At 43.7% G+C, this 16,394-nt stretch overlaps 1 protein-coding gene across 4 annotated transcripts in view; it reads right to left on the reverse strand.

The window, feature by feature from the left end:
- Positions 1–1,774: 1,774 nt before the first annotated feature.
- The window catches only part of LOC105691699 (hemicentin-1), a 182,544-nt gene continuing 167,924 nt past the window's right edge, over positions 1,775–16,394 (reverse strand). For 3 of the 4 annotated variants that reach the window (XM_020855657.2, XM_048650460.1, XM_012410373.3), the window contains exons 2-7: positions 11,743–13,204; positions 10,436–11,655; positions 10,188–10,356; positions 7,989–8,176; positions 7,019–7,300; positions 1,775–6,823 (exon numbers count right to left, since the gene is read on the reverse strand). In XM_020855657.2, coding sequence (XP_020711316.2) covers positions 6,654–6,823; positions 7,019–7,300; positions 7,989–8,176; positions 10,188–10,356; positions 10,436–11,655; positions 11,743–13,204 — 3,491 coding nt within the window. In that variant the 3' untranslated portion in view covers positions 1,775–6,653. The remainder of the gene's footprint in view (positions 6,824–7,018; positions 7,301–7,988; positions 8,177–10,187; positions 10,357–10,435; positions 11,656–11,742; positions 13,205–16,394) is intronic. The other variant, XM_020855658.2, reaches the window with a different exon arrangement.

Here is a 16,394-nt window from a genome sequence, read left to right on the forward strand (position 1 = left end):
GAAAATCAGACTCGCGTGTTTCCGGATTTAATATTAGAAAGGCACAATATTGTGTTACGGTATGTTATAAGGTATGTAAGGCAACGAATCTCGATAATCAGATTTACTCTATGGTTACACGCGTGTGTTATATGAGAATAAATACCGTACCATGTGTGGTAAATTCGTCCATTATGCTTTTGACGCACATAAATTTTTACTTCACCTCACATGTCTCTACTGAATTTATACGTACCTGATGTGAAATTATAAGAAAAATGCGGTGGTGTTCTAGCTTGTACACCAGCATCGTAGGCGCGCGCTGCACTTCGTTGTTCATTTACGTCTTCATTCGTTGAGATATTCAAAATTTTCGTCAACATGCTCAGAGGATTCTCTTGAATCTGCAAACTAAATTTATCTTTCTCTCAGATTCGTCCACCGAAGTATTCGTAAGGTCTTCGCCTCGAAAAGCAAAAAAAAAAATGGAAATATCTTTGTTAGATGTCTGTCGCATAATCTCATTCTATTTGCCAATTCGTCGGTTAATTTTTTATCTTACACGAAACATTGAAAAAAAGCGTGACGGATATGTAATGTCAAAATCACAACGAAACAAGAATTTTCATTTTATCATTTATTTTATATTGCAACATAAAATTTGTACAAATAATAATTGATAATAATGTCGTAATAATAATAATAATAATTTTAATAATAATGATAATAATAATGATAATAATGATAATATTAATAGACAATAATTAATATATAATTTGATGTGTGTATATACAAATTATAATCAATAGTAGTAATCGTGATAATAATAGTAATCGAAATAATAAAAATGTAGACGGTTGATGATCGCGGATGTTCAAATATTGAACAAAAATATAAAGTCAAACAGAATTATGAATAATTCAACTTATACAATATCATTCGAGATGTAGTCGCGCATTGATAATGTCTATATCGATTAGTTTTCATGTCCATTTAATATTTTTGCATATATATTTCCTTTATTTCTTTCTTTAAGTTTTATGAGAGAAGGTTCGTCACTATAGAAGCTGTTCGATATCAAGGATTGAAGATTTCTGAAATTTATTTTACAAATTAATTTGAATGACACTATATCGGTTTTTTCTTTATCTGTTTCAATTGGATGTTACCATAATACAATAATGATGTATAGCATGACGCGGATCGTTGATAATTTTTTAATTTATAAATATACTTTTTTTCTTTCCTTTGTTGATGATATTTTTGCCGTTTCGTTTTAATATATAATTGTTTCTTATCGTTTTCTTTTATTTTTATTCATCCATATATCATTAGGTATAGTATTTACATATTTCTCTGTGTGTATGCGGTGTGTCTTAAGGTTTTTCCTTTCTTTTTATACAATTATCATATAGATTATCAAGGGGCTGCGATATCGACCAACGTACGTCTTTCAGTGTAGGAGAAAAAAACAAAAAAAAAAGAAAAAAAAACGGTTTTCACCTCATCGTCATCTTATAATATTCTATATATTTTTATATGCATATTTATATACTCTATATTTTTTTATATATATATATGGTTTTTTCAAAATTCTTCTTCTTCCCTCTTTTTGTTGTTCATTATGCAAAAATATTTTAACTATATGGAATCTTTCGCGCATTTGGGCTGGTGCACATCAACGAAAAAATAAAAAAAATATCAACGATCGTCGTATAATTGTTGGAATAATTTTATCTATAACATTTAGAAATATAATTTCGTCAGAGTGAGTTCTTGTATTTTTTTTTTTTTCTTCAAACGACTGCATATATAGCCCGAATTACAATTATCTGCTTGGTATAATTAAAATCCATCGTATTATTTCTCAATATACCTAAATAAATAATATACATACTTCGAGTAAATAAGTTTTTACACGAGAGATTGTTGTTCGGCTAATTATAAAATTAGATGTACACCATATTTAAATCGTCCTATCCAGTCATTCGATTTACAGTACAATTCATTCGTTCCTTCTTCGCATTCGTACGGTATACACACGATTTACTTACACTTTAATTCTTTCCTTTCTTTTTTTTTTTTTGTGTGTTTTAAGGTCAATTATATCTATTATAATACAGGTTCTCCTTTTTCGTTTTCGTAATAATTGATAAAATTATATGTATATATATATAATATATTTTTAATTTTAATTAGACCGGATGACTTACGCCGGCAATAATTCAGCCCCTCATATTTGTTGTGTTGTGTACAATTATATAATAGTAGATAAAATATGCGTATATACGTAGGTAAATTTGAAAATCTCTATTACGATCATCTTATGCACGGGGAGATTCATTTATTCATTTCATTAGTTTTATTTTTATATTTTTCTTTTGGTGGGAATCATTGGATATCGGGTCTGGTCTTGGGTCGGATGGGGTATCGACTTATCGGGATATATCTACGATAATAGTAGGTACAAGAGTGTTTCAAATAGACATATTACAGAACGTGAAAAATTCGAAATATACGGCTACTACGATGCATGTGCGTGAATTAATATTGTATAGGTAGTTTTTCTCTTATATTTTTCCTCCATTTTTTATTTATTTATTTTTTTTTTTTTCGCCTATATATAATTCTTTTCTACGTTCCCTTTTCTTTTAAGTATTTTAAGCCAATATTGTTTTCTAGTAATTGTTTGAAAAAATAATAACAATAATAATCTTTACCGCACGATATATCTATACGGGTGTGTAAGTAATATATATATATAATTTATACATATATGTATAGTCAGTTTGCGATTTACAAGATCAATCTCCGTGCGTCATTATATAAAAAATTTGACTCTCGCAGGTAAGCGAGAATTAGGGTAATTATCATTTTATATTATATGAGATCATCACGAGCTCGAAAAAGTTACCTTTCTTATTCCGAGTTTCCCTATATTTGTTCCTTACGTCGTCTTAATATAAATAACGGCGGCAATTTGTACCCCCGTTCATTATTTATAACGAGATTTGTTCGATAAAACGGAGGGATCGACGAGAGAAAAAAAAAATTACGATATCATATTTTCAGAGGATGAAAGCTAGTTTAAAATATTTAAATTACTAAATTTCACATGCAAATAAATTAAAAAAAAAATGATCTGAAAAAATTCTCGCAATATTCGTGAAAAAACGGGTCACATTCCGGGGGAGGGGGAAAAAACAAGCGAGAACAGAACTCAGATGTGAGATTCATGAATAAATTTTGAAAAAATTTGCCACGCGTTAATCTCGGAACCGGAGCGACGCGCGTATCAGGCACACGGACAGACAAAAGATAGATATTTTTACTCGTAATAATTAATTAATTAATTTTTTTTTTTTTTTACACGACAGACAGACACAATTGGACAATGGCAAAAACGATCATCATCTATTAGATTAAGTATACATTTTAAGAACACATTGAGCCTTAACTATTAAGTACCTTAAACCTTATTCTTTTTTTTTTCCGAATTTTTTTTTTTCTTTTTTTTCTTTTAATCAGTTATTTACGAACTATTATTTACATTGAATACTTCGAGAGATAATTAATAATTAGTCAATCTTAAATGCATTCGGAGTCATTTTTGGCTCGGAAAATGTTTCTTAAGTGCAGAGGTCAAGGGTCGAAAAGAGGGTTTGTCGCATCGGCTCTGAGTTATTACGGGCTTTATTTCTTCTCCTTTGATATTGTTAATAATCGTGATGATCTGTCTCTCGTGTAGTTGGTATCTATGCATACTTCCTCCTCGATTTATTTAATGATCTGCAGGCTAAGAGAATTGATATCGCAATATAATCATCTGTCCTCTTGATTACAAGCGGCGGTTATTCGTAACACTTCGTTCATCTTCGTAAAATTTAATCGTATAGACAATAATCGTAAAGTTATTATTTATAGGTATGCGTATTTATATGTATCATCAGTATTTATATACTATATAATAATATATGATATAAACATTATATTGCTTAGAGTCACATCGTAATCACGTACTTCACATTGATAAATAGAATTTTTTTTTTTTTTTTCTCCAATCATGCACATTCTCGTTCATTCGTTCTTCACCTTTCTCTCTCTTTCTCTCTATATATATATATATAATATGTATATGTATATTATACGGGATCACGACAATCATTCGTTTTTGATAACCTCGCGATCAGAGTCTCACAGCTTCTTCGCTCACGATATAAAAGTATAAAATACACTGGATTCTCGGGTCGTTGCGGCTGCTGAATTCCAAATAAAATATCTCCGACTACTCGGTCACACTCCTTCCGGAAGTTGAGACGAAAAACATGAGAAAAACGACCGAAAGTTTTGACAAGGAACTGAAATTTTGGGTGGAGTCGAAGAACCTCGTCCACTCCAACCAAAATTCAACTTGACTTTATCTTTCGCTTATTATTATCGTCGCGGTTAATTTATTTGGGGAAAACTGTCAGTTTTGTCAACAAAAGTTTTATACTTTAAAACCATCAACGCGACTCTTACGTTTCATGTAGAAAGTCGGAGGAGCGTCCCACGGGCACGCGCCTGCCCTACAGAACCCGCATTATAATGCGCTTGGAACTCTTCGTGGGAACTAGAACTTTAGATCAGGCAGGATGGAAAACTGGGAATAGAAATTTTCTCGAGGAAAATCGCGATAAGAAATTGTTTTACGTGTGAGCAAAATTCAATTGCTACTTTACGACGGTTAATGAAACGACGTTTCGGTCCGTTTAGTCCGCGACTAGCTCGAATTCAGGCTTTGGACAAAGTACATGCTGCATCGTTACGCAGTCGTGGATTAAAGGCACGTCTTTTTTCACCTCGTTAAACGACAGATTTGATTTTTATGAGATGGTTCAATGAAAGGAGGCAGCATGAAAGATCGTCGGATCAGAAGTCAGCACCGCAACAAAATACCGATCATCCATATTATTTGTTTCGATAACGAAAAACAAAAAACAAAACGAAAAAAAAAAAAGCAAAAAATAAAAATGCGAATTTGTAAAATACGTCGAAACGTAACGTGTCGTCTCTGCTTTGGCAGTCTTTCGCGTAATTTCTATATAGATATTGTGAACAATCGATCGAACGTAATTCAACCGATCGTCTAAATCTACGTCACTGTGCTACACCACATTCAGTCGCGTTGTATATTTCAACCAACTCCACCAGCTTTATTTTTTTCCCAAAAGTTCAATATCACATTCCCGAATTTCGCGGATGAGTTCGTCGATTATTTTTTATATTTATTATTAGTTTCAGATTTTTCAGATATTTTTTTTTTCTTTTTTTCTTTTTTCAGGTAAACTTTCACTTCGTCATACGCGCGTTAATATCCCTCGCGCGTTTCGTTACTCAAAAGTTCATTCAGTTATTCATTTGATCTAGAATCGAAGTTCGTCGGATCACAATTGCTCTGACAATATGATAACTCTTAACGTTTGGATATTATCATTGTGCACCATTTTTTTCGGCGTTTTAAACGACACTCTGGCTTCCTCGAGGCTCTCGATAGCCGTGTGCTCGCACCCTTCGGCCTCCGCTCGTTCTCCTTCCGGCACCGGGTCGTCCGTTCCCGAAGAGGACCTCGCGTTGTTGGAGGAGGGGGGTGGTTCGTGAGCCTCGATAACATCGGGTATCGAAAGAGCCGCGGGTGACGAAACTCTGTCGTTTCTCGGTCTCGGACTGAGTCGTCCCGCGAGTCCGTCCGGTTTTGCCTTGAGTCGATCCCCGCATCCGTTTATCCCGCCCTCCGTCGGCGTGGGCGTTCTGTTGGGACTGAACCTCGCCACCATTTGTTCGACGTGGTGCAAACCGGCGCCGTTGCCGAAATCGGCGCAAGTTTTCGGTCTTGTTCTCGCGACCCCGCCGCCGCCGTTGTCCCCGACCCCCTGATTCTGAGTTCCCTGCTTGACTCGGGACAGAGTTCCGAAACACCCCGCGCCCGTTTGACTCTGATGATCCTTCGACTTCTCGACGGTCACGCCGTCCTGATGCGTTTGAGACGGGGGGTCGTAGCTCCCCCTCCGAAAGAAACGGACGGACTGGGAGTCTGCGTTCTGAATAGTGCGAGGTGTGTGACGACCGCAGGAAGAAGCCGTCGTGACGTCGGACGAGCTCAAGGACGAGGGACCGTCGGACGATTGGACGATTTCGGCTCCGGTGAGATGCCGTTCTTCGTTCGCCATCGGTTTTACGTCGAGAAGTCTCGATTTCGCGTAGGCTATGTGATCCGGTACCTCGGAAACGGGTTCGAGAAGACCCGAACGATCGATACGTCGAAGCGTACCGAGACACGAATTTTGAACAACGTCCTCCGCGTTACAACCGTTCGTTGTATGCTGCCGTTGATTCGGCGACGGCATCGCCAACAGCCCCGAACGATCAACACGACGCACCGGTGTTGAGTCGATGGTCATCTCGGACCCGGATAGCTGCAGCCTCTGGTTAGCCAAACTGGCGAAATATTCCGCCGAAGGAATACCGCGCGGGTTACGGGGCACCCCGTGTTCCGACGGATTCTCGATGACTATCTCCATCTGGTGGTGATTCGGGGGTTGCTGCTGCTGGGGGTGGAGGTGGAGCTGATGGGGATGCGGGGCCCGCTGCTATAGCCAGGTGGTCCGCGGCTTACGCGGGCCAGTAGGTTGTCCTCAGACGATTATTTCCCTGATCACTCTACGTCCGCGGCTGTTGGGGGTCGAGTAACCGGACTCTAGACTCTCGTCGTACGAGAGAGATACGTGCTGCGGTGGTTTCGTGTCCTCGTCGAGACCCTCGAGGTACGGGTCTGGCAGACCAGACACATCGTGGTAGGGAGAATCTGTAGAAAATAACGAGAAAAACATATCGACGTTAACGAAAACATTCGAAAAACGATTTTCCAAATTCGAATTATTTGAATTCGAGCATTCGAATGAGTTACGAAATTTCGGAGTGACTCAAAAATTAGAGTGAGAGCGAAAATTGTGACTCGGGGGTTCGGAAGCTTATGAAATATCCGTCATCTCTAGCTTACCCATATGTTTCTTGGATTTGACAACCGCGGCGTACGGATCGGGGCAGAATTCCTGGCGGCTGGGGTTATAGCTTTCCCTGTAATCTTCGTGTTGCGTTAAGTGAGGGTAAGTAGCGTAGTCCGGATCCGCCGCTCCATATCCTCCATGCTGCATTGGGTCGTAGGGCGGATTGCCACCATTAGCAGCGGCGAGTTTCATCTGCCACAGGGAGTCTTGGGAATTGACTGATCCTCCATTATTCGAATTAGAGTAGCTGTTGTCCATGTAGCCCATGTTAACACCTGAGGATTGATAAATACTCCATTATTACCACCGGTGTTCCATGACCTCCACGGTGGTGGGGTATCTCCGGTTAGTGGGAATTATTAGGATTATTAGAAACGGCTCAAAACGGAATGCCATATTTCAAGCCCCACTTCAAACTAATCTCAAACTTATATTTCATCAGAAATTTTCTTCTATGATTTTTTTCGTAATCGCTACATCCCTAAATACATTTGAATCGACTGACACGATAAAACATTCGAAGCGTTTACGTACGAGACTTATCAGCAACTTTTCTCTACCATAAATTTTTCATCACGTCCTTGTACGCGAACCCAATGCGGTCTTTTCGAGGGGTGAATTATCGGTCGACGCAACCAAGTACGAGTAACGTTGACCGCACAGCTCTACCTTTTTTTTTTCTTTTCTTTTTTTTTTGTCTTTTTCCGTTACTCTAGGGAAATCGATAGCAGTTAGCTCGCGATTAGAGCTAATACTTTTAACGGGAACGCGTGTCGTCAGGTTCGCATCCCCGACCGATGTCACCGAATTTCCATCGTTGTATGCACGATAACATATAAATTTAGCCTGCTCACGGTAGAATCGGAGGACAAATGCAGGAGGAAAGGTTCGTAAATTGAGCGCACGACAAACGGTGGGTCGGTATAATTAGCGTAGTAATGTTAGTCTCGTATCGATATTTACCATTCTCACCGTTAATGTTGTGGTTCGGTTGGTGGTACCCGTAACCCGGTTGAGCGTAGGCGGGACTTTTTGGGTCTTCGAGGGCCAAGGCGAGGTCCAGACTGTGTTCGAGAGCTTTGTTTTCAGCGTAATAGGGGGGCGGTGCTTGAGTTTGCTGACCATTTCCAGCGACGAGACTGGGCCTTACCCTGAAACGATAAGAAAGAAACGTTCGTGAAGCTCTGAATACCTGTTCATTTGATTAAAGAGAATTATTTGTTCGCCGCGTGCGGCGCGAATCTGATAAGAACATTGGGAGGCTCTTTGTAATTTGATTATTCCATCGAGTCCACCCGATGTATGGGTATACATAAATTTCTATACATACACACAACCGCGGTACGTCGTACGTAGGTATGACGTTATACCTGAGAGAGTCGAAAGTTAAGCCGTGCAAGTCCGTATAGCCGTACTAAAACGGACTCGTAAACTTTAGCCTCAGGTATCCGTCCAACTTTGAAAAAAAGCTTCCGAGTTTGCTTTATACGTTTTTCTCTTACCCTGGCCGAGTTTACATCTTTATTTACGTTAAGTAGCTACCGAAGGATTGGCGTTCGCACATATATATATATTTTTCCAGACGTAGGTAACGTTCCTAATACCAGTGTTCAACCGTAAAACATTCGCGCGGGTTAAAACGATTGGTCAGTAAGTTATACGACCGTCGAATTTTTCAGGCGAGTTACAGACTCGCGGAGAGTTCACGTTCGTGCGAATGGGTTTATTTATTTTTATTTTTTTTTCTGTGTATCCTATACGTGCAGCACGTGTGTCGCTGAAAGAGAAACCGGAAGAACCCAATCTCCTTTATTCATGACAAAATAGTCGACTGTAGTTTAGTGCGCGGATTCAATGTATACATATGTGTGTGTGTGCCGGTGGCAGCTGCCGCCTGGACGCCTCACTGATTAAACGATCCACCTAGTCCTTCGCCAACCAAAGCCGCGGCTGGTTTGTGCAGGTAAAACAAACTAGGGCGTCGCGACGTTGTACGTACGTACGCTACGTGTATATGGGTATAAATGGATGACTGTACGCGACGCGCGTTATGTACTACACACCGCCCATCTAATATCGATACAAAATGACGAACAAGAAGAGCGACGGCGTAGCTGACCCATGAAATTGATGTCACCGCCCTTTAATGGATAACTAGGATATCGCGCAACTCTTCGCGAGGCGATACTTAGATTCTATAGTACGGTGTGCGCGTGCACTCCGATGCAGCTATACCGCCACAGGTTTACCGCAGCGATTCATCGACGTGTTTTGAATTTAAGTAGAGCGCACAGTTCGCTCGATTGCAGTCAGAAATGGGCGCGTTTCACCGTTCGGTGGTTGCGTTGATTGCTGCACCGAGGAGCGACAGTGGTGAGATGATTTGAATTTGAATTTGAATCCGGAACCGAAGAAATCTATCCCATCGGAGCGCTAGTCTCAAAGAGAAGGAAACCAGAAGCGGAAGGAGTTTGGCGCGGTAGGGGTGAACGGGGAGGATGACAAATGAAACTAGTCCCGTTTTAGCGAACGATTTTTCCTCTGTTCTTTATACGAAAGACAGAGTTGGATCGGATGCATTTTTTACTCGTTCTCTTTTTTACTTTCATTTTATTCCTTTCGGTTCTGAATTCGAATATCCACGGGGTTCTTTCAGCGCGGTAATTTCTCAGGGAAATGGCAAGTTCCGTTACCGCGAGAAGATAAGTTACCACTTTCCGTCGAATCGGCAGAGATTGTTGATGAATTAATCATCGCGAAGGTACAGTGAGGCACCTAGGCGATTTGTTATACTTCAATTTCGAGGAACGAAAAATAAAATGAAGGACATCAAAAATTTAACGAAAGAGAAAACTCCCGAGGCAATCGCGTTCGCCGTTACATCTAAGGCTTATGTCTTCGCAGCGAAGGCAGGCGGATATAAAGTATACACATACATTTCACGAAACGTAAGACTGACGGAGTGAACACGAGGTCTATGGAACTGAATTATTCACCTAATCAACCGAGATTACAAAATTCAATTTTCGCTTTGTTGCCGAATTCGCACGCTCGATTGAGCGAATTTTTTTCATCTTCTTCGATGTCGTCTCTCACGCAGAAATTTTACACGAACAACGCCAATGATTTCAAAAGAGAAAAATACGGAAAAAGAAGACTTACGCGTTGGAGTCCATCTCGTAATCCTTAGCCTTTGCAGCGTGCTTTCTCCGGCATCTACAAAACAGCAAGAGAAGAGCTGCGAATAACAGGAAAACGGCACCGCTGACGACCAGAGCGATCAAAGTCGGCGTTGCCAGGGCACCGGACTGAGCGATGTAAGACGGACCAACTGAAAGTCGAAATTTTTTTGTTAGGCACGGTTGCGCAGGTGAATATCGCGAGTGTCCCTTCAACGATCCACTACTCACTTTCCGCGTCGGTGTACTCTCCGCATTTCTGGTGATCGGCCTTCAGGCACAATCTCACCCTGATGCGAGGCTCCGGATTGCTGGTCTCCAGATCCAAGCTGCCCTCTCTTTGCGTCGCGACACTTCCGAGCACCTCGAGTTGCCAGACGTCGACCAGTCTCCAAGTGTTGTCGGATCCCTCAGATTTTTCGACCGCGGCTACGAGCGCCAGACAAGTCGGTCCGACGTTGATGGCCAGAGATCCGGCTTCGGGGTCGTAGCTGACCCTTTGAGGCGCGGGAATCTTCGCCACCGCCGTGGTAGCGCTCACGTCATCCGAGTAGTCGCTGTGTCCTTTGGTGTTGTAGGCCTTGACCTTGAACGAGTAAGTTTGGTGCTGATCGAGACTGGTGACGTTGCAAGGATTCGAACTGCGGCAGTCGAATTCCAGCCACTGTCCGGCTGGTCCCCTCGGCGCGGCGCAGTCGGGTGCGACTACTTCATCGCCGCCGGCTGCTCTCCGGTAAGAAACGAAATACTTGGTGTTCGGCAATCCACCGTCGAAGCCTGGATCCCAGAGGAGAGCGACGTGGGAGGGACCCATGTCGATGGCTTTTATGTTCGTCGGTTTCTCGGGAGCTCCTTTCGGTTGAAGACGAATAGTGGAGGTAATGGTTCCCAATCCATTGGCAACGCGACAACTGTACTCGCCGTAGTCGCGCTCCCTGATGTCCGGCATTTTGAGGATCGACGTGTAAACGTCGTAGTTATCGGACGTGGTCGAGATGTCGTAGTGGCCGTCGCTCGACATCTGTAGGGGCGCGGTGTTCGTACCGAAACTCCATTGGAATTCCGGTTTGGGCCAGGCTTGGACTTTGCACGCTATTTCGGCGGTCTGTTTCAAGTTGTAGGCAACCTTGCCGTGCTGATGAACCGCGATTGGAGCGTGCTCGACCTTCAGCATCATCGTGGATTCTACTTTCTTGACGTCGTTCTCGAATACGCAAGTGTACTTGCCGCGGTCACCGGGTATTATCTCGTCGCTCTGGGGACGGGAACGACCGACGAAACCCAATGTCGATTGAACCGACGTCACGTTACTCCTGATTTCCGTCGACTCCGTGCTGACTTCGTAAAGTCCGGCTCCCGCGGTCAGTTCTTCGTCGTCCTTCAGCCAACGGACTATCGGCTTCGGTTTACCTTGGGCCGTGCACGTAGCTTTGAACGACGATTCACCCACTCTGCAATGAAAGTAAAGATTTAGAATCGCTGCTGAACACGTTGACCTGCGCGCGGAAGAAATATTTCCCAATTTTTATTCTACTTACTTCCTCGTCACGTGGGGCTGCAGTTTGATGGTGAATTTCGGCGGTTGATGTACGGTGAGTTTCACGGAGGCGGGTTCTCCGTTCCCGATCTCGTTCATAGCGAGACACTTGTAAGTTCCCTCGCTGCCGAGGTGCACCGAATCGATGACGTACTTGGATCCGAAAAATTCGCCGGAAACACCCCGCGTGTTTTCCCCCTCTTTCCACCACTTGTACGTCGACTCCGGCCATCCGGCGGGTATGGCCATGCAGGTGAGAATCACCCTGGAGCCTTCGGCTGCTACCGGTGAGTCGGGAGTGACTCTCGCCGGGCCCGGCATGTGTCGCACGCGAATTATGACGGACGCCGAGGCGAAATGCTCCCTGGATTCAGCGCCGGTCGGATGAATGGTGTTGACGGCTCGGCAGGTGTAATTTCCCGCGTGGTCGGCGGTCACTCTGGAAAGTCGGAGTATGTTTCCCGACTGGCGAAATTCCGGACGACCTTCCCTCGACCACTCGATGCTGGACGGCGGCGGATTCGCGGTGACGTTGCAGTGCACGGTGAGCGTGTCCTCGACTTGAGCTTCGCGAATGGAAGGCCCTTCGATGGTAACCGTCGGCGGGTAGAGAACGTCGAGAGTCAGTGATCTCTCGCCCTTTCGTTCGAGCCCGTTGTCCGCGTGGCAGGTGTACGTTCCGGCGTCCTGAAGAGTCACCTTTGGTATGGCGTGTCGGAACGCGGTAGCTATGAAACTTCCGTCTCGCATCCATCTGACGGAACCGACGCTCGGTTTCGAGTCCACCGTGCAGACCAGAGTCGCCGTTACGTTCGCTTCGACCTTCAGCGGATTTTCGGGTCCCACCGTTACCCTGGGGTAGTAATTGACGTTCAGGGTTACCGTGGCGTCCAAAGTTTGACCCTTTGGCATCGCTCGGTTCCAGACGACGCAGCGGTAATTCGCGCGGTCGTCCTCCTTCGACGGCGTAACTGCGAACGTCCGACCCTCGTGAAGCGGTGTCGAACTTCCGCCGCGGTACCACGTCACTTGCGGTTCGGGACTGCCGCCCTTCGTGTTGCACTGAAGTTCCAGACGCTTTCCTTCCGTTGCCGGTGTCGAGGTTGGAGAGATCGTGGGAGGCCCGGGCGCCCTGAGAACCGTCAGAGTCGTGATCTCGTAGTGCAGGTCGGTACCGGAACCTCCGAGTTTTACGCGACACTCGAACTTCCCGTTGTCACGTTCGTAGGAAACGTTCGTTATCTTGAGGTCGTATTTGCCCTCCTCGGGCTTGTCGAACAGTTCGTAATCGGTTGCTAACGAATTTTCACCCACGGCAACGTTGTCGTGCTGGTCGTGCGCGTGCCGTAGCCAAAAATACGTCGCTTTTTGACTCGGAGGGGGGAAACGACACTGTAAGTATACCGTCGCTCCTTCCTGAGTGTCCAGTTGATTCTCGTCCGCTGCCAAAGCGTGCGTCAGCACTGAAACATAAGGCGACATTTCAGGTTTAATTCGGGTCATCGATGCGTACATAGGTAGTAGAATTATTTAAACGGGGGTATCGCAACATGAGAATAACTTTCCGAACTCGATATATATATACATGTATATCGTGCATAGTTGTCCGAGAATTAGTCTACGCTATGAAGACGGCAAACAACATTGTCCGGGAGGGTAAACTGGCACTAAACAATCCCTCGTAGTCGTACTCTCTTCGTGTAGTTAGAGAACTCCTAATTCAGTTTGGTGTGTTTTCAATTAATCCAGAGGTCTGTTAATTCGGTCAAAACTTAGCAGTACTTGACAATGTGTTTCGCCCAATCTGCCTAGAGCGGTAAAATATCGATGTGATTCGCAACGGGATTCGGTATATCGCGTAGAATGAATTTTCCAACTAGTAAAAAATCATCGCTGTAAACTCGAGGTTGAATCTACCGAAGGTTTGACTCGGACGAGTTTTCGATGTCCCGTTCCATCGACTATGATCTCGAATCGCCCTCGGGCTTCCGAGGTGCAGAGTTGCAGGTTTCTTATACACGTTATACAAGTGTAAACTCTGACGTACGTGTCGCATCCGCAGAATGTGGGTCGGCCATCGGGTCATTTAACAGTAAACGTTGGATGCCTTTCTCAGTTTTCGGAGAGAGAGAGAGAGAGAGAGAAAGAGAGAGGAGAGGCCATTGACTGTTTCCTACGTTATTATTACAAAGAGTGCGTATATTCTCTCATACACTATACACGCCACATATTTTCTCTCTCGCACACTAGTCTCTCGTTTGTTACATACGGTAAAATCGGCATCGTCGTAATTTACGATCGCTGTGGGATCTCCCCCCTTGAGGTTCTCAAGCCAGAATCGTTCGCCGGAAGCCGGTCGTCACCCGACTGTGAGAACTCCTTTTCTTAATGATACGCTCCGCTGCAGAGCTCGGGACTGGTCACAGGTGGCTTGACCGACGATTCGATTTTCATCATTATAATCACCATTCCTATCCCCCAGTTTTAACGCGACTCATCGTCGGTCGATCCGGGGCCACCGCAAAAAGCGCAAAAAACTAAAAAAATAAATAAATAATCACGACCAAAACATCATTATAAGTCGCTGATTGCACACCTGCAGGTTCTCATGATCCACGGCGAACGTTCGATAAACCCCGATAATCGGCGAACACGTTACAAGTTAAGTACCAGCGAGATCGTCTCTTTTTGAGCTATTTAATTCTGCACGGAGTAGTAGTAGCCGTCCAGACTACGTCACGGCGAAACCTTTCGAACTCTAAATAAGATACGCGTCTAATAATTCAGAGGATTAGCCGAAGCGGTCTCGGGACTGTCCGACTGAATTTAGCGGATACTAAAGTGAAACTCTATCCATCAACTGCCGGATTTCCCAAGAGCTCTGCAATTACACGTATTTCAAAAACATTCCACAGTATACGTATATCCGTCAGTCGGTCCGTTATATTCCACGAAGTGCGGTTGCAGTTGTCCGTCTGAAATACGACCGTCGTCGGTATCTCGATAGGAAAAAAAAGTATCTTCTTAATCGCTCGAGGTTACGAAAAGCATAAATTTCATAGCTCAACCGTGTGTACAGAGTGACTTCATTCGTACGATAAAATATTGACTCCCTTTTTTTTTTTTTTTTTTTGTGTTTTTTTGCTTTCTTCGCGCAGTGAACACAATACACCTCATACGCAACGTCGCCGAGATGACGGTTCTATAAATAAAGACAGGGTATCGATTAAACTGTAACATATTTCTTATTTCCCATGCACGTATATACACGCACGTAGTAGTAGTAGGACATACGAACGACGATAAATATGCCTGTGTATACGTGAGTCGTATAGCCAGCGGGTTTAGAACCCGAGGTATAATGTTTCTAAGAGGCGAGCGCGTTGCGGCTGCGGACTTGTAAGCCCGAAGCTGACGAGGATTGCTTCCGGTGCAAGATGGGCGTCGGGGAGTACGCGACGTCTTTTGTGCGTCCTTCTGTATACGAATACCCGTGTACGGTGTACCGGCGGCAGGGGTGCGAAATCTCTCGGGGGCGTCTCACGCCGTATAATCTATTCTACGTCCTTCTTCGTCGTCCCTTTAAGAAGCTCCGAAACTATTCCAACTTCTCTTGATAGGTTCCCACCAGCCCGAGTTTGAGTCTCCGGACCGCGACGTGCAGCAACGAGGGCAGCTTTCCGACACCCGTGAGAATCCGGGCCGTCTGGTGATCATGTTATATTCAACTACGAGGTAAAAGGTGTGCCTGCTAATACCGACGCCAAGTTCGTACGTACCGCGGGATCCTCATTTCACGGATTTTTAATTCCTTCGGATTCCAGCTAATGATCGTTTCCGTCTTTGCCTTCGAGTAAGAAATAAACGAAGAGTCATTATATTCGATTCGTCTATCGCGTCGAGTCGCCGCGATCGACTATAATTGATCGGAACCTTCGATTTGATGGGCTCTCGAGATTCCTCGTCGGACGCACGGTTATCGTCGGAGTTTATATCAAACAATGGCTATAGTTGAGTAAGGAGGAACTCATCGTCCGTCGACGACGATCGCGGCTGTTGAAGAAAGAGCGAAAATTCTTTTGAGCTGATGTCACGAACGTCGTTCGTCGGTGTGTGCGGCCAACCTGTATAACTCTTCAGGAATAATTACCGACTCGTCATACTCACGAGCCGCGAGTATTACACACGGTGTACAACATCCGAGAATCGTGATTCTGGTTAAAACTCAAGGTGAAATCCACACATACCGAGTCTGCGTTATGATGAAACGCGCGTAGCCACTCTGTTTCTAATCGTTTCAAACTTACGAATTTTTCTTTTTTTTTTTCAACGGTCTAACATCATCTGTTTCCAAAACGGATGCAGGATGTAGATAAAAAAAAATAGCGAGTACTGATAGTGGTCTGTGAAATGTGATTAAAGTCTATTTTGTTTCTCCGGGTTTTTTTTTTTTTTTTTTTCTTTTGGTTCTCCCATTTTCTACATCGCGAATAATTTAGTGAACCATATAACGCGAACGTCGGCTCTGTAGTGAGAGGATTATAAAAGCGCAATAGCCGCGCGCAAGTAACACAAGGCCGACAGCAGCTGAACGTAACTCCTTAGAACAGGTATATGCGCTCTAAAATACAATAAAGAGGAGAAAAAAATAAA

The sequence above is a fragment of the Athalia rosae genome, chromosome 2, assembly GCF_917208135.1.
Source record: "Athalia rosae chromosome 2, iyAthRosa1.1, whole genome shotgun sequence".
Taxonomy (NCBI): Eukaryota; Metazoa; Arthropoda; class Insecta; order Hymenoptera; family Athaliidae; genus Athalia; species Athalia rosae.